Source organism: Sturnus vulgaris, chromosome 2 (assembly GCF_052056855.1).
Source record: "Sturnus vulgaris isolate bStuVul1 chromosome 2, bStuVul1.hap1, whole genome shotgun sequence".
Lineage (NCBI taxonomy): Eukaryota > Metazoa > Chordata > Aves > Passeriformes > Sturnidae > Sturnus > Sturnus vulgaris.
In genome coordinates this window covers 54019974-54046049 of record NC_142244.1, presented here as the reverse complement: position 1 = coordinate 54046049, position 26076 = coordinate 54019974, and the positions used below count along the sequence as shown (strand labels likewise).

The following is a 26076-nucleotide window of genomic DNA, read 5'->3' as shown; positions in this document are numbered from 1 at the left end:
CCTGAAAAACGACAGTCTTTATAGTGAAGTAACTCTGCACCTCTGTCCATCGCGAAGAGTTAAGTGCCTTAGAATAAGATCCACAAAAACTAAGCAGGTGGTAAGACCTGAGGACACAATTGTACATTGAATTCTGACTCTTTTGGATGTTTATGTATTTTAATACTGTTAGTCCTTTGTGCAGGGGTTTTACTGAAGGTTTAGGTGCTCATTTCTCTTTCAAAAAGTAAGGAAAAATGTTTAGCCAGAAGACTCCCATCTGCTCTGTTCTTCAGCGATTAAAAACCTCCTCCAGGATGATGAAGACAGGACAACAATTCACTTTTCTCCTTCAGGGAATAGCCTGTCTCCTGAGAACCTACATGTGAACTTCTCTAGGTGAAAAGAAAGAGAGTGCTCCATCCCCTTCTTCTTTTGAGCCTCTTACATTTTTTGTAGATGGAAGACTTGGTTTGCCTTCAGACAGATTAAACAGGAGCCTCTATTCTTATAAAAAGTCTATCAAAAGGAGCAGGGCGCCCTGGGCTTAAGTCCCTGCTCCACTGATTGTCTCTGGATTTATGGATATAAAATACATAAATTGTCCATAATACAGACGCACAAAGACATCTTTTGTCCTTCCCAAACGAGTGCCATAACCACGAGGTTACAGACTAATTCCCTCTCTCTGATCTAATGCATTTTTAATTCTTTCAAAGTGGAGCAGCTCCAACAGAAGGGACAGACTGTGTTTTCTTCCCTTCCCTGTCCCCCTGGACCATAGGCTGTTTACCTGATAAGCAGAAGAGGGCTGAAGTCTTTGTTGCACAAAGGAGAGCAAACCAGATCCTTCACATCAAGAAGGATCTCACCACTGAAATTTTTACATTAAAGTGAAGAATGACAAGCTTACGAGGAGAATGCATCAAGTGTGGTTCAATTTTTGTCTGGAGGCTGACTTAGCAAACATGCTCCAAGACCTGATGGGCTCAAGCGTTGAGTGAATCAGTCAGACGAAGCCCGAAATGCCTTTGGCCAAATACATGTTCTGAGAAATGTCAGCCTAAAAACTGTGGCACCTATGGAAGTTAGTCACCTCCAAGATCAGCTGTAACTAAGCGAGTGGTGTGCATAAGCATGGTCCATTGATTTTAATACCTAAATTCCCCATCTACCCCACCTTCAGAACCCAAAATGTCATGGGGCTTTGGAGACTCGTGGGATTTCAGTACTTTGCGCCCAGGCGAACCTCCTGGAAACGCCAACATATGCATTTGCTAAAATTTCTTCCCAAGGCGTTTTTCGGACTCGGGACAGATGTCCCCTCGACAGGCACGGCTGTGCCCCGGGCACAGGCAGCTCCGGATGGGGCACATCTCACGGCCGGGGCCCCCGGGGCGCAGGGAGGCGCCGGGCGGGCAGCGACCCGCGGTGCGGCCGGGACGTGCCCCGGGGCCAGCCCGCCGGGATGGTGCCCGATGGTCCCGGCAGGGCTCGGCTGGCTCCCGGCTCCGGCATTCCCGCAGCGCCGAGGGAAGAGCGGGCCCGCTGCGGGAGGGAGAGAGGGGGAGACAGCGGCGGCGGCGCCGCCCTCTGGAGAGCGCCTGGGAGAGGCTGGTGTGAAGAGCCGCATTTCAATGAGGGCCGGGCTAATGCAAATCACTGCAACCCGCAGCAGCAGAAGAAAGGCGAAGCAGCTGCAGCCCGGGCTCCCCAGCAGCGCGCTACAGCCAGGGGAGGCGTAACAAAGGCAGCAGAGCCGCTTTCTGCGGCAACTACTGCGCCTACAGCCGGGTGGTCGCGGGGGGAGGGCGGGAGCCGCCGCTCTTTGGCCGCTTCCCATTCCGAGCCGCCGCCTTCCCTCCGCGCCCGGCCGGCAGGTCTGAGTGAGGAGGTGCCCGCCAGGCTGCGGAGAACAGGTAAGAGCCGGGCTCGGGGCCATCCTGCCCTGCCCTGCCCTGCCCCGTCCTGCGTGGGGCTGCGGCGTGCGGGGCCGCCGGGGCGCGGTCGCCGGGCGCGGCGCGGAGCGGAGCGGAGCGGAGCGATGCACCTGTGCCCATTGTTTGGGGCGCGGCCTTTGCCGGGCTCTGCGGAGCCGGTGCCGGGTGCGGGAGCGCCGTGCGGCCCCGGGGAGCGGGCGCTGCCCTGCCCTGCCCTGCCCCGGGCGGCTCGGGCACCCTGCGGGTCGCTGAGGTGCCGGGTGCCGCCTCCAGAGCAGTCGGGGTGGGTGTTTCACACGCGGCTCCCCTACCCCAGCAGAATAAACCCCATCTTTTCGTGGAGCCGCTGCCGCATGTACCCGGGTTCCCCCAGCAAACCCGCCGCCCTCCCCCGGTGACTAGTGGTCATCCTGCTGCTTAGTCGCCGTATGATCTGCGCTGGGTCCCGGTCACATCGCGGCGTGGTGTGGGTTTTTTTTTTAATCAGCATGTGTGTTTTTTCCGTGGAAATGCTCACCTACACCTGTATTATAAATAATTCTTTAACAGATGTTAGGGTGTGAAGTGATGGCATGGTGGTTTTTCCAGGGGCGTGTCTGTTCGTTTTTCCGTATCTGCCTGTATAAGACTATATATTAATACACACAAACGGAAACATCAGATCAAATTGTTTAGCATTTCTTTGTCTGCTCTGACCTTGTGGTTTAAACATGGTTTTCTCTACATATCAGGACTGTGGAGCTAAAGGGGAGCTCTATTTCGGTTTTAAGAACGTAGTTGAGGATTACAGACATTATTGATAAAAGCATAAAGTGTGGAAGAAAAGACAGTGACTCGCACTTCTTCCTCCTCTCATCCAAAACTAATAAAGCTGAAAGAGTATATCTTTGTCTGAACTTTTTTTTTTTTTTTTTTTTTTTTTTTTTTTTTTTTTTTGGGTGGAGAGGGATTGTATTTGAGATGATTTGAGCAAAGAAAGCAGCAGACCTAAGAAAAATCCATTTTTCTTGGCACAGGAATTTCTTCAGAGATACAGTTTCTGAATTGTGCATTAAATCTGAATAACAAGTTCTCACTGGGATTGGATGTGAATTAAAATAGCTGACAAAATTTTTTTAACATGGAAGCAGTGGTGGTGTGTTCGCAATCCCAGGATGTGGCCACTAAGCTATATTTTGCATTTAACCTATAGAGGAGCATCAGTGAAATGCCACAGCAAATGTTCTTGTTCATTTCACTGAAGTAGGATGTAGTGTGCACAGGAAAAGCAGAGATTAGCCTTTTTTTTAATATATATAAGCAAACACACACATACACTCTACTAAGTGTAGGTACTTTTAAAGGATTTACAAGTAAAATCCTGCATTTATACATAAGCATATGATCCTGTATCAGTGTAACAAAGTCAGTTGTGAGCTGTAACCAAAGTAGGGTAAATAATTTCCACTAGGGCCCCACATTTGCCTTAGGTGCTTGTGCTAGTCCCGCACATGGACTGCTCTGAGAAGCTGCTGAGCACATCACCTACAGCTTTACACCATCAGGGTCCAGCTGTATAATCATTGGTTTAATACAAACTTTTGCAAGCCAAAGAGCATCTGTAAGTTTTTCTCTATTTCCTCCCACTGTTCTACAGATGGTTTGAATACATCTTTTTTTCTTAATGGTCACATCATTATGAGTGGTTGAAACAAAGCTAGTGCTTGCTGGTTTTTGTCTTTTTATTGGAAATCAATGAGAGAGGCCACTTCTAAATTAGGTCTATGTATCTGTGCTATAAATAAACTTACAGTGCTTTACTATTCTGCAGACAACTGCAAATCTAGGTGGCTCCTAAATTAAAATGAGTATGTTTTGAACCTAATGATCTTTTGATTATTCTATTTTTTTTGGTATTTTTCTGTCTTCAGTTTGTGAAGATTATTTAGTCTTGTGTTGGTTATCAAAAAGGAGCAGAAGTATTTGCCTCCTTGATTTTATTTCAGAACATGTGAGCTTCTGTCTATGTAAACTGTATTGAACAAATAAGATTGTTTTGGTCAGGGCTGACAGGTGTTTTTCACTGTCAAACATGGGAGATACCAATTGCTGATTTGCTCAACGACACTGCTTTTATCATTCCTTTGGTGATGGCAAAAGAAGATGTTGGCCTTAATCAATAAGAATATTAGGCTTAGGATATTAATAATACATCTTGCAGGACATAGAGCACTGAAGTACCTTGCTCATTGAAAAACACTGTCTCCCTCTAATATATTTTTTCTTTAATTTCATGCCATTTGATCTCTTCTTTTGGTTCAGAGTGCGCAAAACATTTGTGCAAGCACAACTCAAATGATTTTTACAAAGCATAGGCTGTGAGGAAACCAATGGTTGGAATATGTAGGTAGTTTTTAACATTGGGATTGACCCACTGTGTGTGATAGTCCTTATTCTCATTGCCAGCCTGCCAGATCTATTCCTCTGAAAATTTCTTAATTGCCAACAGTTGTTGGCAACTGGCAGCCCTTCTGAAACAATGCCTCTTGAGATCACTGTTAGAACCAAGAGTTTAGTGGGGGCAAACAGTCTAGAAGGCAGATGATACTCAAATAGCACCTGAATATAACATGAGAAAAAGTAGAAAGCTGATGCATTTGTTCCTTTTTTCCATTAGGTCAACTTCATCACCTAATTTTCCGAGATACTGGATTTGAGGAAACATTTCTCAGTGTTTGCATATCATTAGCATTTGGGTTCATGAGTGACGTTGTTACGATGTCTAACTTAAATGTCGTTCCTAAGGCATGGCAAGAGGCTTATGTGACCATGTGAATGTAGCATGGTTTTATTCAAACATTTTTCTCAACCTAGAAAGTAGTCCTCTCTAAGAACAACATATAGAACAGGAAGTCACAAATAAGAGCTCCCTTAAAACTTCTAAGCTTCTTAAGCTTTTTCTCTCCTCTTGTGCATTCTTTAGGTTGAACTCCAAGATGTCCCTTGGGAGAGATATGGAGCTGGAGCATTTTGATGAGCGTGATAAAGCGCAGCGATATGGGAGAGGGTCCCGGGTGAATGGTTTACCCAGCCCTACCCACAGTGCCCACTGCAGCTTTTACAGAACCCGCACTCTACAGACCCTGAGCTCTGAGAAGAAAGCCAAGAAAGTTCGTTTCTATCGTAATGGAGACCGGTATTTCAAAGGGATTGTATATGCCATCTCCCCTGACCGGTTTAGGTCCTTTGAGGCTCTCCTGGCTGACCTGACCCGAACTCTGTCCGACAATGTCAACCTGCCCCAGGGAGTGAGAACAATCTACACAATCGATGGCTCCAAGAAGATTTCCTCCTTGGACCAGCTAGTAGAAGGTGAGCAGTGAAATCTGGATGTGTAAAGTTGGGTTTGAGTCAGCCTTTGTTTAATCTGTTAAGTCTTTCAAAAAAGAGGTAATGGTATTCTTATTGATAAAGGAAGGTTTTTTAATGGTCTGAATAAATTGTGAATATCTTAAATGATGCCTTGAAATATTGTTGTCTTGCTGCTTATTTCCTTCTTGTTGAACATGTCTAACCTTTTCTTTTGAACATAGTGTTGATAGTCCTAGATCATGAAGATTGCATCTAATCCTTCTTTTCATAAAGATGCAAGATCAAGTACCAATAAGAGTTTAGTGCGTTAAACTTCAAAAGGTCTGTGGTGCTAATGAAATCTGTGAAATTCAGTTCAAATGTTTTTGATTTTTTAAGTCTATGAAGCCTAGTGAAGAGCTCTATCTCTTCTTTACAGGTAAAAGTAGAATACTAGCGTCTCATTGAGTGGCGTAAATGTCTCCAACCTGTTAAAAGTGTAATATTGTAGCCGTGATTCAGCTGGGGTACATTGTAAACTTTTTTCCCTCTGAAGTGTATCCCTTCTCCCCAGTCATAGAACTGGTAAGGTTGAAAAAGACCTCTTACATCATTGAGTCCAACTATTAACCCAGAACTGCTAAGGCCACCACTAAAATCATGTTCCTAAGTGTCACATCTGCACAGCTTAAAAACCTACAGGGATGGCCTGTTCCAGTGCTTGACTGCCCTTTTGATGAAGAAATTTTTTCTAATACCCAATCTAATCCTGCTCTGGCACTACTTGAGGCCTTTCCTCTTGTCTTATTGATTGTCACTTGTGTGGAAAGGACCAACACCCACCTTGCTACATCCTTCTTTTAAGTAGTTGTAAAGGTCTTATGTTTTCTGTAAATAAGGCTCATGTACCTGCAGTATAAAGCATCACCAGTGATTTGGTCAGAACTGATAATTCTTAGTCATTGTGAAATGTCAGACATGCCAGTCATTAATTTGCCCATTGAGAACAAATCTATCACTCCTTCAGTGACAGTTCTATTGCCAAAAGAAGCTGTCAGCATTAATCAATTTGAATATTAAAAATTGATAGTACTTTTCACAAGTTTTACAGACAGCTAAAGTAGCTTTTCCAACATGAAGTGGTTCTGGACTGCAGTGGGTTTCTAGAGTAAAACATCAGAATGTATAGAGTATGAAGGCATTGATTATCATATGGCCATAAATGAGAGTGTTTCTTACCTGTGAAGTTCAAATGCAGATACTTGATTGTGTTCCAAGAAAATAAAGGTGGAACAATTTGTTCATTTTTTCTTCCATCCTATCCTTGGCTCCAGTGTGTCCTGGACAAACCAGTAAAGAATGGATAGATAGCCACCAGACAGACAATTTAGTATTGTAACAGAGATTGTAATTTCTATGTGATTTTAAAATTTTTAGTGCCAGGTGAAAGAACTTGCAATATCAGGGTGCAATGAGAGGATCAGAAGAAAGCTAATATGGAAAGAGAAGAATAAAAGGGTAATGCCAAGGGTGGCTCCTGATAGAGGAGCACAGCTTTGCATAGCAAGCCCTTTAGGTATTGAGAACCTGATATTCTTGATAATCTTCCTTGTGTAAAAAGGAAAGTAAGGGGCAACATTAAGATGCTCCAGAAAGAAAATTGAAGAGGTGGGATTGTCTGTCTAAGTAACAGGTTTGAGGCTTAGGACCAGAGGTGTAATGAAATGGAAAGGAAACTGGTCTTAGGAGCAATGTTGTCAATTTCGGGGCACACTTAAATACTGTCCTGACAAATACAGTTTTAATTGCTAGAGAAAATCAATTTCTGGGAGGAAAAACCAATATTAATCAACATCTGTTTAAAAGCAGTCTTTGTGCATTTGCTTATTTGATTGGTATGCTCAACAAGAAGCAAGTTTCATTGATGTTAATGTTGATTTGCACAGCCCTTTTGCAGCCAGTCAGAACCAGTTTTGAAAATAAAAACTGAATTCAGAAATAAATCTAGCAACCTGTAAGATTGGTTTATTTTGGCATCCTAGTGAAGAATAATGCCAGTTATTAATCAGTCAGTCAAAATGAATGGCAGCGCAAGAGCCTAGGTTCATTTTAAAGATGGCATTTGGGATTTCTGTTTGTCCTGTGGGACTTTATTCCTTACCCTTTCAATGAATACATCTTCCCTTCCTGATATAGTTTAAGGAGGACAGTCTTGTTTTCTTGTTCCATTAAGACTGTGGCATTTACAGAAGTCAGTCTGTGTGGAAGAAGAGAGCTACGTTCTCATTTTCTCTGAAAAGTGGCTTCTGTTTATTTGTATAAAACTGCAGGATGAGTTGTTTCACCCACAGAACTTCACAAGGAGCACAGGTTCATATATTATTAGCTCAATGATGGTTTTTGCATAAGCCCCTTCCACTCTTTACTATACAAATTTATTAGAGTTTGGCTCGTCTGGTACAGCATTAATTAGCTTGAAGCTGTGCTTTGTGTTTAAATAGCTGGAAAATCACTTGATTTTTGCCTCTTGCCAAATGACATTTGTGCTTCAGCTACTGAAATATGAAGCATTGCTTTTTTTCATGGTGAGGCTATTCCCTTCTGTGTGAATTCAGTAATTAATTTATTGTGACTGTTATGAATTTACGTGATTGGGGGAAGGCATTGATTTGGTGATTGCAATGTATATTGAAAGCAAATGTATAAAGCCTTGATTTTTGGAGTTGGTTTTTGCCTCTATGCCTGTGAGGAAGTTGCTGCACTCTTACCTTCTCATGCAATACATAAAGGCAGAGAGGCTCTTGGGGGAAATGAGACAGCAGCCACTGTCTTTCATCCCTGAGCTAAACACACAGAACTGCATGAAAGATAGTCCCAAAGGAAAAAGATTGTAAAAGCTGTTTTTCTTCAGTTATATTTAGTTTCAATCTGCATACAGCTCAGATCTGGCATGGCTGCATGCTGCCATTGTAGATTATTTTGAGATGCATGGACACGTTTTCTCTTTATTTGAAAGTAATGACGTCCCTGGGCATGGCAGTTTTGTGAGGTCTCTGGTTTAATTGATTTTGAGTTTTTGTTTTTATTTTCCCCCATCTTTTTGTTTGGTTATTTATTGTTTTTCTTAAGACTTACATGTGAGATTTGTTGGATTTTGATAACAAGAGTATGTACTGCTGTAAAAAGTTTCACATGGTCTGTAACTTCTCTCACCCTACATGAAGGAAGTAATGCAACAGATTCAGGTTCCTTCTTTTTGTCAGCTCTGATGTTAGGACCTTCTTACATTTAAAGAATGGATTCTGAGCGTGATATGACTTTATTCCCTTGGCATGATAAGCAATCATAGCATGTAGAAACAATAAAGATGAAGTTGCTTTTGAAGGCTACATTTTTTAGCTGTGAAGGAAGTTTCTGGAATGGATTTCGCTTCTCCAAAACTGTATCATCCTTAAAGCTGAAGGTGGTGGGGTCTTGCCCCCCAAATAACCAATGAACATCACAAGGTAACTCTGAAACAAAGAATATTTGCAGTTTTTACTCCTGGAGTCCTGCTATGTGGAACAAAGACCACAGAATCAATCCATAGCCAGAACTGCATCCCTTTCTCATTATTTTTTATAATAAAGACTGACTCTTAGTCTTGGATATGAATCAGAATTGATTGTTTTAGGTTTCTACAATAGCTACCACAAAGTTAACCCTGCAGCTGGGAGCTGGTAGTCAAAGACCAGCTGAAAACCCCAGACCACAAGGCTGAGAGCATACTGGGAAACAATTTTGTCATATGTCAATATTGGGTGCACTGCCAAGTGATTCTAAAGACTTCTTCTGTGTGTGCATGTTTTGTGTAGGTATAATGGCAAAAACAGTTTTAAGGAATAATATGAAAAAGAAACATGAATGCCTCCCAGGGATTCTCATAGCTGCAAACCTTGTTGAGGGAGCAGTTTGAAAGGATGTAGATATACCAGCTTTAAAACCCAGTAATAGCTGTAACCAGCTAATGACTCTTGAGAGATGTGAACCTTGCTGCAGGGCAGAGGAGGATGCTGGGTCACATGGGGACTGTGGAAGGCTCTCGTGATGGAGGCAGGCAGTTTGTGCTCAGAGCAGCAGAGAAGCTGCCTGCCAGCCGAGGGTTCAAAAGGCAGCGTCTCCCTGCTGAAGGGATGGGCTGCAAGTGTTCCTGACCTGTTTTAGATATGGGTCTTGCTTCTCCTACTGTCACCTCCTTACTCATATCTCAGCTTCTCCCTCTCCTTCTAGCTCCTGCTGCCTTCTTGACTCTGCCAACCACTCAGGTGTTGCTGGTGAGAAGCCCAGCCAGGCCAGACTGTAGGGATTGATTGACATGGTCTCTGATGCTCTCTAGAGCTAATGGCTTTTTTCTTCTAGATCATGCCTACCTCAGCATCTGGGAATTGATGGGCTGGAAGGATTCATATGCATGTGTAATGTGCTATCAAAATAATAATAGTAAAGTATCTGTTTAAATGTTTGTAGAGCTGAATCTATGTGGACATTTGTTTGTAGGATTAAATTTACACTGGATATTTACCATGGACTTGATCCAGGGCTATCAAATTTAGGGAAACTTGGACTGAATACTGTGGCAGAGATGGCTGCAATCCTTATATTGTTTAATAAACAAACAGCTGAATGATCCTGTTGCATAAAATAGTAGAGGGTTGTTCTGGCACTGTTTATTTGATTATTTTGTTCATCCACTAGCCAGTTGATTTTCTTTGTGTCTTGCTTAACAGCTTATTGGAAGTCCACGTGGTTTCTTATTCTAGGTGTTTTACATTATTTTAGGTGGGGTGGTTTTTTAAGTGTGTACGGTGTCTATCTCGTAACAAGATTGCTGAAATTTGAGGGGGCAGAGGGAAGAGGAAGTATTTTTATTTGGCTTTTGATCAGGAAAAAAAGAACTTTTTAGTCTAAACTGAGAAGAAAGAAAGCTTGTGAAAGAAGTCCTTTCAAAGGTCAGAGGAGATCTGATTTAAATTTTCTGGTGCATCTGATTGTTAGGTGAACGTGTGTAGCTCAGATTTATTTCCTGGAGATGCTCCATCTCTTGCACTGTTGCATTTTTTCAGACCCTGCAGAAAGACAAGACAGCAGCAGCAATGTAGTTAAAGTAGGTTATTGTTCTATTAACTAACACATTTGGGAACTATCAAGTATCAGTAATTTATTTGATTCAGGTCATCTTCCTTTTGCAGTCTGCTCTGTGTGGTGAGGCACAGTCAGAATTTTTGTCCTTTCTCCTGAGAGATTGAGATCTCCCTTTTGTATGCATAAAACCAAAGGATAGAAGTGAAGAAAGGCAGGTATGCCTAGATATGGAGTGCTGGGAGTGCTAGTCCCTTCCCCATCCTCTTTAAGATATTTTTTGCCCTATCTGTTAGGGAAATGGACCCCAATAAATCACTGCTAATTAATAAAATAACTTCACATTCCTACTACATGCTGTACTCCAAGGAACCAACACCATTTTCCATAAATTGGCAAGTCCTGACCTCCACAAAGAGGGGTTGATGTTCCCTCTCTGCTTGTGTGGTTCAAACAGGTTCTTTTTCCCTTCTCCAGGGTTTCCACCTAAGATGAACTGGCTTCCTCATGAAGCCATTTTAGGCCAAGTCATCTTAAGCACAGAAAAACAAAATAAAAAATGGTTTTTAAGAGATGATGCCTTCCTGATGATGCCTTCCTTGGTCATTCTTATAGGGAGAATATCAGCAAGCTGAAGAAGATAACTAACTGCTAATACCAATGTGGAAAACAGGGAGACACTTGCATCATGAAAGCTCCAGTACTTATATGCAGTGATTCAATGTCTCCTTAGCAATCACTTTGTACACATAGATATTATTTAAAAAACGTTTAGTAAGTGAAGCATGTCTTGAAATTCTGTCATTACCTATAAGAACTACTGTCCAATGTTGCATGTTTCTGATAGGTCAGCTGGATTGAATTTTGACAGATGTGTAACTACACGTAGTAGTTTTTCTCTCTCTCAGTTTTTTTGTTTGTTTGGTTTGTTTTGTTTTTGTTTATGCTTAAAAACAAAACAAATGTTTTGGGATCTGCCCTTCTACATGATTAGCTTTCTGATTAATTTCTCAATGCTAAGTTTTATTTTACTGTTCCATGTGGTATTTCCTGAAGTGTTGAGCATTTATACGAAATAAATTATAGGAATACTGACCAACAAGTGCTGTGCATCTTTCTTGAAAGGTTCCGGTGTTGTGTTTCATTTGCGCTATTGCTGTGAAGAGGCTCTCAGGAAAGGGATACTTTCTAAGTTGTATTAATCCCTTTTTTTCCTAGATGCCAGCTCTCCCAAAGCAGCTGGGTGTTCCCCTTTACTTTTCCTAATGGCTATTGATACTGTAATCAAGAGTCAAAATTCCATTAGTAACATGTGAAACACTTGCTCCGCTCTCCTGGGGAGCTGCAATCAAATTGACACTTTTAAATGGGCTGTATTGTCTGTGCCCTTTGCTTAATCCAGTTTTTTCAAAGAATCCTTCTCAACACTTGTTCTGTTAGGAATCTAGTGTCTGGAGATTGTTACTTTCTTCTTCCAGCTGCCAGTTAGTCAAAGCTGATGATGAGGAATCAATAGCTAAAGCAGGAGATGGATTTATTGGAGTTTTAAGTCATGCCCCTTGTGAAACTTCTTTACAGTCCTCTCTCCTGAAGGTACTGGTGAAAAAAAAGAGAATGGAAAATCTAAGTGAAGACCTTTTGTCCTTTTCTTTAAGATTTTCTCTGCATGCAAACACCAGAGGTGCTAAAGATTTTTATTCTTACAGGCCTGACCCTTAGGAGCAGCATGCATGAAAATTGCATTCCCTGGCTAACATCTAAAATAGTTTTGAATAACAACATTATGGGAGAAATGTCTGTATTTCTGTTAACCTATTTAAAATAGTTCTTACCAAAGCTATTTCATCTTAGAAGGCCTTGGATGCTCTACCTCCAAGGTGTTCTGTAGCTAAATATAAGCCTTTTGAAGGGAAAAAATTATCTTGGTATAAATATTATATAGATGTAATATGGTACTGTTGGAAATGAGGAAAGGGCAAAAAATGCTTATGTTCAAACAATCCCAAAATTTCAGTGATCCTATTGGTCCTTTTTAGTGATCATTCACACAAATTTAGCTTTGTAATGAAGAGCTGATGTGCAGTTAAATGCTACAAGGAATACATCTGACCTTTAAATGTAGCTGATATCAAAAATCATGTGGAACACTGTCCTTTCAAGAAGGGGAACCAAAAGAGTTCTTAATAAATTAAATGCAAATATCCTGAGTACACAGTGTATTGACATTTATTTATGAGCCTACCCTTTGAGAAGTGAATTTTAATTTGAAGACTTGATTTTAAATAAATGTTATTTTGTGCAACTGAAGTGAGCAATTTCCCTAATGGGACTGAACTTGAAAATCCAGATTTATATCCCTCCTCAAAAAAAAAAAAAAAAGGCAGTTGCAGTTCCTGGTGGATTTTACATCTTACTGCAAATACAAGTGTAAGCAAGAATAAATTTTGCTTAAAAATTTATAAAAGACTTCTGCAAATTGTTTTATAGAGCAAGTATTTATTAGATTGAGAGCAGTCTTACTCATAGTAGGACTTCTTTTTTTCCCCTTAAAGTCTCTTGACTTTGTGCATGTCATTCTGTGGGTGCATTCTGACCTGGCACTGAGTAGCTAGTACTAGAACAATTGGACAGGGAGGGACATGAATAAAAGGGAACTTGCACTGTTTGACCACTCATTACAGTAGCTGAGCCTTTCTATTCTGATGTTTCCTTATCCATGTCTATATCCATGTCTTGTATATATGCAGTGGCTAAAAGGAAAAGCCTACCTTTATCCAAGCCTCAAGTCCCAGTGTTCCCTGCCTCCATTTCTAAATGTGATGACTCTGTATCTTGCCTGCATTCCTTGTGTGCTATATCATCTGTGGAATTGGGTTGGGTGCCTTGAAACCTTGAAGTTTCTGTTCAGAAGTAAATTTTTAATACTTACTTTTTTTTTTAATGATTGAACTGTGAGCCCTCTTTCCTTAGGGGTAGTGATCATTAGGAATATCCTTGGTTCTTACATGTTTTTTGGCATAGGAGGTGCATCACTGAGTTTTGTTCTGGTTGTGTTACCCTGGGCTAAATTTCTGACATGAAGGCTTCTGTGCTGTTAGCATACAGTGAACTCTTGAACCCAGAACTAAAACATCTCAGATGTCTCTGTGGTATTGTTCAGGATAGGATCTTGCATTATTTGTGATTTAACTGCAGGCTGCCAGAAGGCGTGGTCTTGCTGGATCTAGTGTTGGTTTCTTCTATTTTTTTGGTTGTTGGTTTTTTTTGGGTTTTTTTTTTTTTTGGCTTGTTTGTTTGTTTTTCCCCAGATAGACGATGGAGTGGATCAGCTTGATGTTGCAAAATTAGTAGTGTCTTTGGTATGTTCAGTCAGATCACTGAGCTGATTCTACTCATCTAGTGCTACTATTAGTTCAGCCACAAATTCAAGCTCAAAGGAGAGTTTGGGAGCACACAAGCAGGTGCTCCTTACACAGCAGCCTTCAGCTGGACTGGATTCAGGTGCTAATCCACAGGGTGCTGGGTTTTCTGGCTGATTTCTAGCTCCCCAGAAGTTGCGTGGGTGTGGTATTTGCAGAAATATTTTACTGTAGATAATGCTCCAACAGAAAGAGGAACTAATAGCCACTATTTTTCTTCTAAGTATGGTAAATTTGTTGTGATGAAAAGTCTGTAATTGCTACTCTTTATCTTCATTTCCCCACATATTATATATTTAGTCATTAAATAATGCAGGGAGGTTTCTTGCCTATACATGTCCTGGGTTTAGGATGCCTAAAGCTTCAAAAAATCAATGTTAACAAATTTCCATGACACTTCCATCCACCTTTTATAAAAAGTTATTTGTAGCCTATATTTTTTGGTCATATTTCATAGTATTTTATCTGTAGTATTTGAGATCTGCTGTTTTTTTAGGAGTGGGCCACTTAAGCATGAAAGCTGGGGGAGTGCTGTGATAATGTGCTGGGGCTGGGCAGCTGGTGAAATGCAAACAATGTTTACTGTGTTTACTGACAGCAGTGATCCCCACTGCAAATAGTGTTTTCTGATGAGAAAACTGCTGCTTTCAAGGATTTTTGTAACAGCATTTCTTGAACAGTTAACTGAAGAGCAATCTCTAAAAGATCACTCATTTTGTAGTCAGTAGCATCTGAGAAGGGAGAGATAAATATTTATGCACTTTAGATTAAGAATGATAAGAATAATATTTAATAATTTGAGAAGGATTTGATTTTGTGTTTTCCTGCATTTTTCTTTTTTTCTTCCCTCTCCAATCTGACTTGCTGGCCTTTTGCTTTTGTTTTCACAGGGGAAAGTTACGTGTGTGGTTCCATAGAACCCTTCAAGAAACTGGAGTACACCAAGAATGTAAACCCAAACTGGTCAGTGAATGTTAAGACAACTTCTACTTCTCGTTCAGTGCCATCTCTTGCCACTGCTAAAGGAGGTACTCCAGATACAAAAGAGAATAAGGATTTCATTAGGCCTAAACTGGTCACTATCATCAGGAGCGGGGTGAAGCCACGGAAAGCAGTCCGGATTCTGCTCAACAAGAAGACAGCACATTCGTTTGAACAGGTTCTTACTGATATAACCGATGCCATCAAGCTGGATTCAGGGGTGGTCAAACGCCTGTACACACTAGATGGAAAGCAGGTAAGAGTTTTCATTATGACCACTCTCAGCACGAAGAAAATATTATTTTCCAAAAGGAAAAGAATAGTACATTAGTAGAAAAGAGTCCCATTTGCTCTAGAAGGTACAGCCAGATCTACTGCTTGTGGTGTACCTAAGATCCATGAGCAGCTCAGGAACACCATGATTTACTTGGCCTTGGTGATGGTCTTGCCATTTATGATAAATAATAGCTCTAAATCTGTGTAGCTGAAAGTGTGATATGGTTTTGGCTCTGCACGCCGGAAGCGTAGGATGAAGGATGTCACTTAAAGAGAAGCTCATTTTGTTAACTTGTTTCAGCTTTTTCTTGCAGCAGCTTTATGAGTCATTGTACTTGGCTTTCCATAAACTGTAAGAACGAACAGTGAGGATGCATTTCACCATGATAAATGCAGACCTACTGCTCTCCAGAGTGACTAAATGATGAATCTTATTGCACCTAAAATGGACAATGAAGAAGGTGCAAGCTTAGAAAATGAATAAGCTTTTTTTCCTATTGCAGGAATACAGGTAGGATTATGTGTGGTGCTCACATTTATGGAGGAGTCTCTTGTAGGTTACATGTTATTTCTTCTGTGAAATACCTTCAAAGAGTTTCTCATTTTTGCTGATTTACTAAATTGAAGCAGAGTGAGATTTTTGAAAGGCTTCTTATTGAACCTGGGGAGGGACACGAAAAAATATTACAGATTAATCCTACTTCTCTCTTGCCTTTCACTTTATTTGTAATTTTTCTATAGACATGTATTAATTATAGCAAAATGGGAGAAGCTCTTAACTTGCTGAAGGGCAAGGCTAATTTCAGCATGACCTGAATTGATTTAGAGCGATGGTGACTCTAGAGAAATAAGGCAGGTATTTGCATTTACAGATGTAACTTATTAAAATGAAGAAGTCTCCCTGAGAAGCTAGAAGCTGCTAGAGACCATGATATTTCTGCTGTAATATAGCTGTGTTTTTACAGATTTTAGGTTCAATGATTCACAGATATGCAGCAAACAGTGTTGCTATTGTGAGATGCTGCCAAATCTGCCTGGTACAGTAAATAAATGCTCAGCAAGATCTGGTGATGTCCTAACATATCTGCAGTTACTGGGGCTGATGTGCAGGCATAGCTCTGAAAACAGCTGCAGCAGTGCTCTCTGATCTCAGAGAGGGCTGTTTAAAGGACAAGCTGCTTATTCAGAGCATTGGTTCAAAACAGGGCCAAGTCTGGCTTGACCAGAAGTCCCTTCCATCTGCTGTTTTGTATCAGTAACCTCTGACACCCGTTACACACATTGTACAGTTCTTGGTGGCTGTGTACATGCCTGGAATGATCTGTGACTTTATTGGGAACTTTGACCTGGAGGAAAATGTGGATGTGAAATTCTTTTTGTCTGCAGCAAAGGTGAAGCATGTATCAGGGCAAACTCTCAACTCCTATTCTTCCTTTCCTTGTCTCATGCTCCAGGGAGCACTAAGACTGGGAAATTTGAAGAAGGAGTTGAGATTCTAAAGCTGCAGAGGTCAGTGGTGATCTCTGCTATGACATTGACAGACCTTGAATGATAATACCAGTTCCTGCAAACCCTCTCAGCAAAAAAAGAATGCATGTTCTTTGTATTTTATGTGGAAATAAACTTTAGTTTATTTGGTTTAGATCTGAAGAAGTGCAGCCTGAAAGGATGCCAATGTTTTCTTCTGGATAATGTGCTCACTTTTATCTTTTTGTGTTTAAAACTCCCCTTTAATGATTGTGCTTAGAACAAACAAACAAAAAACCAACAAAAAACCCTTTACACCTGTTTTGTAACTCTAATTCCTGAAATTGCCTAGTATTATGCTACTCTTGGGGCGAAAGGGTTGACCAGATTTTCTAGGCCTTTATGTTGGTATAGCTCAGTTGAATCCTTTGTCAACTCATGAGCTTTGACTTGAACTTAAATCAATAGTGTTTTTCTCACCTACCTTGTAGCCTGAAATCCTTGTGTCCAGAAATTCTGCCAAGAGACTGCCATGTCCACACTCCTTCCCCTTTTGGATAGACACATGGAATTGTGTATCTCGCTGTGTAACCCTCCTGGTAAGGTCAGGGTTTAGAGGAAGGGGGTGTATCCTGCAGGTGTAACAGAGACTTTGCTTTCTCCGTGTACAGAGCAGCTTTGCTGGCAGGAAGGGAAATGAATGACTCTGTGCTCAGCAGGAGCAGCCTGTTGCTCAGCCCTGAGTGGGGAAGTCATCGATTTCCTGAGCTGCTAGGCAATTGCTGCTCCATTTTTCTTTGCCAAAAGCCTGATCTCCCAGATGGCGCTGGGGACACGATGATAGATTTTTTTTTTTTTTTTAATTGCTAAATTCAAGCTGTGAATTATTATTGGGAGGAAATCCATGGTAAATCCAAAATTTTTCCAGTACTATTTGTAGTTGGGAACTTCTACTGTGACCCCTGCTGGAACTCAAGGTTCTGGAAAAGCCTGTGTGGAGGGGCTAAATCTGTGATTAAATCTTTCATTGCTAACTTAAAAAGCAATAAAATCTTAAAGCTCTGAATCAAGAAAAGTAATTTACTGTAAGGATAAGAGACTAAAGCTCTCCTGGGGTCTTTCTTTGGGTATATAACTTGGAGACAGTCTGTTCTGTACTATCCTTTCTTCTAAGTTATTTTATGAGGCCAACACTGGAATTGCCCTTCCATAGCAATAATGAGTGTCCTGTATTGTTAGTGCAGGTGGACAGTGTGGTGTGTATATTGTTGTTGGATACTAGAATTAGATGCCTCAGTCTAATAAAAAGAAAGTAGCAGGAATGAGAGACTTAACTGGGCATCCAAGTTTGGTGGTTGTCCATACTGACACTGCACAAGGAAAAATAATACTCTTAAATACTCGTCCTCTAATAACCTTGTTAGTTGTGATGTTTTGATCCATATCTCTAAAAGATGTTAATAAATATTTTTTTCAGTTAAGAGGAATTTAAATGATGGCCTATAAAATTTGATGACAATGTAAAGAGCTTGTCTTGATGAAAGAGATAGTACTGAGATAATCAGAAACTGGGGAAAGTTTAATTGCTAGGAAGAAAGCTCTCCTTTGACATCCAATTGATTCCCCATCCCAAAAATTCCTTCCTAGTTTGGGAAAATTTAGTAACTTTTGGAGCATGTGATTCATTGTGAGTGTTTCTTAGAACTCTAGGACTTAAGTAGGTGTGTTGTATTAGCCATTTCAACTTTTTAATGCTGGAATAGCAGATGAAAGGTGTTGGGGGGAAACCAAATTAAAAAAAAAAAAGGCAAACTAAACTTGCAAAAAACGCAAGAAAGAAAGCCTCAAAGAAAACAAACCACAGCAAATTTAACCACTCTGTCTCCTTGGGTCATTGGCAGTTAAGGGACTAAAACTTGATGTTTTTAAGTGTTGGGTGGGTATTGACTTAGGATTTCACGCATTACCTTGGTTTTATTTTTTAAAAAAGTTTTTCTCCTTACTACAAACAAGGTAACTAGTGGCTTATTTGCATTTCTTATCTCCCATCAGAATCTCTATTTTGACTTCAAGATCTCTGAAGCCTTAGAATATAATTTCATTTATGCTAAAAAGGGCACAATATACAATCTGATTATAAAGCACATCAATGGCCTGCATTTAGCATACTTTTGCAGTTTAATTATTGATGACTCTTCAGAGCTAGATAAGTTTCACACCGTGTCTGGAATAGCTTATGTATACTTTTATAGATAGACTTAATTTCTACTGGTACAAGGGTCTTTGTACCCTAGAGAAAGATAGAATTACTTCCCTGTACCACAGTGATGCATTTGAAGATGGTGGGACTCTCAGAAGTGTTTAACAGTCTTATGAACACAGGCCAAATTCAAAAGCTTTCCGGGGGAGATCTTGAGGCGTTTTCCTTGCCAACTTTGCTATGTAAGGAAAATAAAAATAGAATGAGTAGGTGTAATGGCTGCCTGTAGGAATACAGATAATGAGGGCATGCTCTTACTATGAGAACTACTCAATTTTTTTAGGTTAGCCTGATGTTTAAGTTCATGAAGAAATACTGTCGGCGTGGACCCTTAGTATTATCAGATACGCAGAGAAGAAACTGTATAGTGACTGAAATGTGTCTTGCTTTACAGTAGCTGCACTGTTCCAGTTTGATTTCTAACCTTTCCTTAACAGAAGCAGAAGGTGACATTTTTAGTTGGATGTGCATTAAAAAATGGCCATCTAAAAGGCAGTGTGTAGACACAGTGCAGACACTGAGGACACAAGCTGCATGTGGAGATAGAGCCCAGTTGCTTTGTTGCAAGCTATCTTCTGGTTTCTGTTTGCTTGGTGCACTTCTAGCATAACACCAATGACTGAAATGAGAGAAAACTAATCAAGGATAAATTTAACAGCAATATTGTGAAACAGTGCCATTTTTACAAGTATTATGGTATGTATATTTGTGCAGGCTATTTACAGTTTGCGTGTTTTGACAAAGACTAGAGATTGGACAACAGTGCTTTGTTACCTTGTACATCCTCCGTTTGCTTTTGGCAGAACAAACATCTGGTTTATAACAGGACCTACTTATTTGAACAGGTGGTTTGCTTAGCTTAACAAGATGCAATCAGGCAAATTATTTTTCAGTTTATGCATTATGCTGTTGATTTGGTAAATGGTCAGTGCCAGAGATACCAGAATAAATGTCACTATCTGTTGTTTTTTTTCTCATAAATATTTTATCGCAAATCAAATTACCTTTACAGGTATGAAATGCAGCCACAGTTACTTAAAGACATATACCTTACAGAAGGCACAGTGTGAGGCATAGGATATTCCTCAATAACCTTGTTTTAAGGCAATAAATAGCTATTAAAGAATTGTGGCTGATGGGAAAGGGAACATCACAGTGCTGGAAAGCTTGAAACTTCTTCATTGAGTGTAATATGTTTTTCTTTTTTAGAGGAATTCCTCTATAAATTGGCTGTGTTATGATGCAAAAAAAAATCCCTCTCCTGTGTACTTTTCTTTCTGAACACACGTGATATCGTAGTTTTTAAAAAGGGATACTACTGTTCTAAAAAAATACTCGCTAAAGGAAGCAAAAGCAACTGTTTAGACTTACACCTAAAATGAGCATGTGTTTATGGTTTTGGTTCTTAACAAGTGAAAAACATTCAATTAAAACATCTGTATTGTACAGTAAACTCTTGGCCAAATGTTCTGTTTTATAGGACATATTAAACATCTCAAATGTCATTCTCTAGACCTGGATTGTTTTTGGTACAGAAACACCTAAATAAATGAAGGTAGGTATAACAGAATAACATTCTCACCTCAGCATTGGGGTAGTGTATATTTTACAACAAAGGAATGTTAACCATAATAAAATTTATGTCAGCAAGTGACTCATTTTGTGTGTGCCTGTAATTTTGATTCACATCAACATTTGTAATCAATTCTAACTTAATAGGTAGAATATTAATATATTCTCTTAATATAGAAGGTGCATTTAATTTTAAAGGTGACTGGTTGTGAATGTTCTTTTTGTTTGTGAAGCTTTAGCTACAATCCACTCAAAATAGCAGTTATTGTCCACATTTTTCAAAAACAGGAAAAATGTTGAGTGCATCTTATCTTCTGTGTCTCAGAACAACAACTTTATCTTCTCCCTTTTGCTGAAGGCTTTGGGGCACCCTGCCAGCCACAGGCACATGGGTGATGTTGACTGACCAGAGAACCTTGGTGAATTCTCTGTGAGGTGTAGCTGTTCACATCCTGACTAATTGTGACAAAACATTAAGTAAAATTACTTTTGCAGCTCACATAAGCATTTTAACAGGGAAGCAATGGCTCTTGAGGTGGTACTTTAATACTGGACTACCATCTGGGGTCCTGAAACCCATTATGCTTACACTCCATGAGCTGTTCTCTCCTAAAGGACTTCTAATGTGAATGCTAGAAGGCCATACCCATCAGAAAACACGTCTGCTACTTATTTTAGACATGAATTTTAGGCCCTATCTGGGCAATGCTGACAGATCACCATATTATGTAGCTGTGAGAGACATTAAAAAAACCCCAAAGAGCACTTCTCCAGCTTGTAATGCACCTCACTTTCCCTTCTTCTTGCCTGCAGTATATTTAATCTAATTTTTTTTTTCCCCTCTGGAAGATGTATGATTTCTGGCTTTGGTGTTTTGAAACTGATTTTGGGGAAGAATTAAAAAGATGAGGATTTTTCTCAATACTGAGGAAATGGCCCCTTCTTGAAGACAAAATAGTCTGAAAAACAAACAAAAATATCAATGAATGAAAATTGCATGTTTCAGCAAGTTGTGATGGGCTCTGGGGGGTCTTGGGAAATTCTTAAAATTACTGTTGAGAATAGTGGATTTCCACTATAAATTAGACTGTTCTTTGAGAAAAGCATAAAAAACTGGTTTGAAATCATTTGTGCTAGGGTAGAAAATTTGCTGGCAATTGGTATTATCCTGATGTTAGAGGTGAGGTCCTTGAACTCTTGTGCTTCTTCTGGATAGCCTGCTTCATTGTCATGTTATGACATTGACTAACAATTTTAATTGTTACTCAGATAAAGTTCTCTGTGAAGGAGTGAACAGAAGCCCATTCCTGACTGAAAGCAGTGTGCTCATTCATTTGTCTAGGGTCATTTCTTATTAAGCTGAGACTGACAACTGTGTTGCTCTGTCTCCAAAAGCTTCTCACAATAGGAGTTTCCATGGTTGCCAACTGGCATCCCACAGGAACTGTACACTGATTTTGAAAATTGAGAAGGTGCCATCTTCTGCATCCTTTGGAGAGCCTTGTATGCTGTGCAAAACAAGAGCTGTTATTAGTTGAATGAGACTGAAAACTTGCATACCTGCTTCAGAATGTGTTAAATCTCACATAAGTCGATCTTAGTGTCTTTAAAGATATTTAGATACTCGTTAGAGAGTTTATGTACTGTCAGAAGCCTTTCTTAAGGAAGAGTAATTTCTAACTCTTCAAAGTGCAGTTTTGTCTTGTGTGAGAAAGTGTTTCTCTGTGGAAAGGAGATGGTCATTCAGAACTATCCATTTTTAGAACAAGGATGCTTTTCCTCTACATCTGGACTTTGTTGTTTAAATACGCAATGTAACCAAGCAGCTTATTATCCAGTTAAGTTCTGATTTATGTTTTACTGACTATTGGGGAAGGAAAAGAACAGCAAATGGAAACATCCTCAACTGTGTGATCTTGTTTTGGAGAGTTTGTAGGTTTTTTTTTTTCTTAGTTGTTTCATGTAAGGGAGTTTGGAAAAGTGCTTGTAGATTTCTCTGATGATGGTGTACAACTGTTCTGTGGAGACAGGCATTAGATTACTGGTGGTCATGGAGAAGTGGTTCCACTGCTCAGTAAAACACAATCCTTGGGACCAAATAAGTTCTTCATGAACAGCTGAAACCTTTAACCTTTTTGTGATGCTCTCAAACAGTAGCCACCCTATGCTTTCTCTGTTCTGCTCTCCCTGCCTTATCACTTGTCTGAACCAAATGAGATCCATAGTGCTTAGATTTTTATGGTGTATCATCAAACTGTTGCAAACTGTTGTTCACTGGGTTGATTTTATTTTTATTCTCCAAAGCTCTTACTGTTAGTAATGCTTTATTTATTTATTTTTTTGTTGGTGAAGTGTGTGTTTCCTTTCTCATAAGTGATGTGATGTAATAATAATTTTAAAAAGCATAATGGATGTTGGATTTGCTGGGTTGTTTCTGTTCCTTCTAAAATTAGTTGTTACAGGAGGACTAAGAATTTCTAGCATTTAGGAGGATCTTAAGCATCAGCTAAGGAAAAAACCCAACATTTTCCTCTCACAATTTTTTGTAACATGTTTCTGAGAAGTTATATTATATTAAATGGAATAATACTATTCATAGGAAAAATTCTTAATTCTGCCTTGTAGATTATGAGAACTTAAATATTTCCTTTTTAGTGTAAGTATTTTTGTATAATTATGTCTTTGGATGTTGGGCATTAAATTCTTACATGAACACTTGGAAAAACGTGGCAGTGCCTCTTTTGATAAAGGTTAAGTTAATGAACTAAGGAATGATAACTTAATGAAACTCAAGTTTGAACAGCTACATGAGATTTAGTGCAAGTATGTCCTTGATTACTTGTTTCTTTCCACTTAGTTTCCTATTCGACACCTTTTGCCAAGCTGTTGTGTAGCAGAAAATGCTTATGTGAATGATGAACATTGAGAGGGCAAACTACATAAATATTCTGTCACTAGCTGTGTTCTTCTCTGAAAACTAATGCTCACATTTATAGGAGCCAAGGTATTTCAAACCATTCAAAAGGCAATTGATGCTGGCAAAATAAGTCCAAAATTAATGTTAGTGCAGGAAATCGTAGTGACAGCCCAATTTTGTACCTTGTTTTTCTAATTAAGTTTTTATGAAATTAGATCCTTTTCTGAAACCACAGTAAACTGTGAAACATTTTGTGTTCATTACTTTGAAGCTTCTTAAGCCATACACTTTGCTGTTGCTTGTAGTGAGTGGCAAGAAACACAAATATTTTTGAGTATTCAACCTAGTTAGTCTGGAACTGTCTCTTGTGATTCTTCTGTAGAAAGCAAGTCTAGGTCAATGGCATACTTTTCAGGGGCTCGTTGAGTTATTCCAGATGAATTCAGGTCTCTGCCTCTAGAAGGGCTCTTTCCTGTGTTGGAGATGCAATTCAGTTCCTTAGACGTGAATTTTGGAACTGAAACGAAGAGGATCTTCAGGGACAACAGTATTATGGAATATTAAAATCACTTATGTACCATGTATTCTGCCTCTTTCCCCCTCCATTTCTCTTTAAGCTTGAAACTAATTTGTTCAATCCTGGAGGAAGTTTTGACTTAATCTCTTCTGATCTATGTCCCAGGACTGTGTGCCAGTTCATGGGGCCAGACTGTCCAGACTCAATCAGATTTAGAAACTAATACAATTACCAGTAGGTGAAAATATTTCCATTGTACTGAATGAAGCCAGTAGTGCTCTGACAATGGCTTAGATTTTTAAATATAAATCAAACACTTTTGAGACTATTTTCCTGATGTCACTGGTTAATGAAGAAACTTCTGAAGTAGGTCAGACTACCTGCTACAAGCAGGTAATTTTGCTTGGCAAAGCTGGTGGGGAGGGAATGAAGCTTCTTCCATAGGACTGAATCCTTGAATTCATCGACCTAAGAACAAAGAAATCTTTGGGGGCTTGAGGACAGGACATAGTACTTTACATATAGATAAATATGAGCACAAATGGGTCTGAAATTCAGAGTTAAGTGACTCTAACTAGAGAAAGTAAGGCAGACGACTGTAGTATGCTCCCACTGGAAGCAGCAAAGCTTTATATAAGGTTTTGAATTCAGCTGGATGATACTGAAAATAAAACTCATGTTGAGTAGTTAAGGCTGATTGCTTATCCCAAATCAGTTGTTCTAGTGGATTTGGTTTTCCATTAAATGTTGAATCTCAGAAACTTATTTTAAATGAAACTCTTCTGAGCTTTAATGCTTAAAATTGTAAGAGACATTTACTCATCAAGTGAATAGAGAATGAAATCTCAGTTTGAACTGCTTTTAATTATCTTTTTGGTATCTTTGGTATAAGCAATGGTTTTTTCAAAGATGTCAGGCAATAGGGGCAACTGGGGGCATCTTGTGGAACAGACAGGGTAGAATGACTTTGATTAAAAGGGAGGGAAATCAGACATTGCTTAAAATGGATATGCTGACTTTTTAAATAGAATCATGTTTGCTGTTTAAAATATCTGCACCTGCCTTTCCTTGCAGACAGGTTATATGTCTGTTTTACATGAATTTGAATTGCAAACTGCAGCTGCTGCTATATACCATGCATCCAGAAACTCTTCCTTTATTCTAGCTGTCCTTGAAATATCCTGCTTTCTCATGTTCTCTTTCTTGATTTCGTATTCACCTCTAAATCATTTGTCTGTTTCTGAAGGTTTTCTAGGAGTCTGCTTGATTTTCTTTGATGCTTCTTGTGTCTATCAGTATTATCTCCTTTATTGATTTCTAGTCACAACTCTTGTTTCTTTAAAATCTAGCAAATTCTGAAAAATGGTGCTTTCTGTGGAGTTTGTGTGAAATGGTTTCCTGAGCACATCTCAGTTCTATAGTTCAGCTCTTTTGTTCTGTTAGTATATCTCGTATGCTTATAACTAAGATTTCTTTAACCTTCTGCTGTTTCCTATGAAATCTGTGTTTGCATTTACACCCACACAAAATCTGAGTTAAAGCTAATGCAGTTTATGGAGTGTTTAAGTGGCATGCTTGCCTGCTCCTTGGTGAGGAAATAACTTTGAGAGGGAGGTGAGTGTGTTGTGGGAATGGTCCTGGCACACTGTGCACTGATAATGAGAAACCCTGTGTTCACACGAGAGTTAGCTCATGCATGCTATAATTCTGTCTCACTGATCAAGAATAAAAAGGTTAAAAATACAGAAATTCACAATCATGAAAAAAGTCCATATATGGTCTTGTTGACTCTGATACAGAGTAGTGTGGGGTTTTTTTTAATTCACTTTTTACTATAGCTACATAAACATGTATAGGGTCAGTGCCCCTGTGTGGGTATGATGGTGCTAGCAGGGTTTATTATCTCCTGTCCTCTGAGTAACCCCTATTGTTGTCTGAAATGCTTTTATACTTCTTTTATTCTTGCTACATAAAAATACTTCCTGAGCTCCAGCACCTTCACTGTTCTGTACATTTGTGAAAAGGAAAGCTGCCTATAGGTCTTAAAGAAAAAGAAATGATATTTTGATGTTTCAGTTTCTGAACCAGAACACATCTGTTCTGGGGCAGATTGAGGAGCGTTGTGAATACTCTGGAGTAATATTTTTAAATAGGGTGTGATCTTGATGAATTAGGAACAAGAACTGCAATCAATGTAAAATTTAATAAAGCAAATATGAAGCAGTTAATGTAGGAAAGAATAATCAAGTGGCCTGTCGGAACCAGAGGAACAGAAACCAGATGAGAGAGCAGTAAACACA

At 39.6% G+C, this 26076-nt stretch overlaps 1 protein-coding gene across 3 annotated transcripts in view; it reads left to right on the top strand.

The window, feature by feature from the left end:
* Positions 1 to 1574: 1574 nt before the first annotated feature.
* Positions 1575 to 26076, top strand: part of DCLK1 (doublecortin like kinase 1) — a 224924-nt gene continuing 200422 nt past the window's right edge. For all 3 annotated transcript variants that reach the window (XM_088159567.1, XM_088159568.1, XM_014868918.2), the window contains exons 1-3: positions 1575 to 1898; positions 4882 to 5270; positions 14677 to 15023. In XM_088159567.1, the coding sequence (XP_088015693.1) occupies positions 4895 to 5270; positions 14677 to 15023 (723 nt within the window). In that variant the 5' untranslated portion in view covers positions 1575 to 1898; positions 4882 to 4894. The remainder of the gene's footprint in view (positions 1899 to 4881; positions 5271 to 14676; positions 15024 to 26076) is intronic.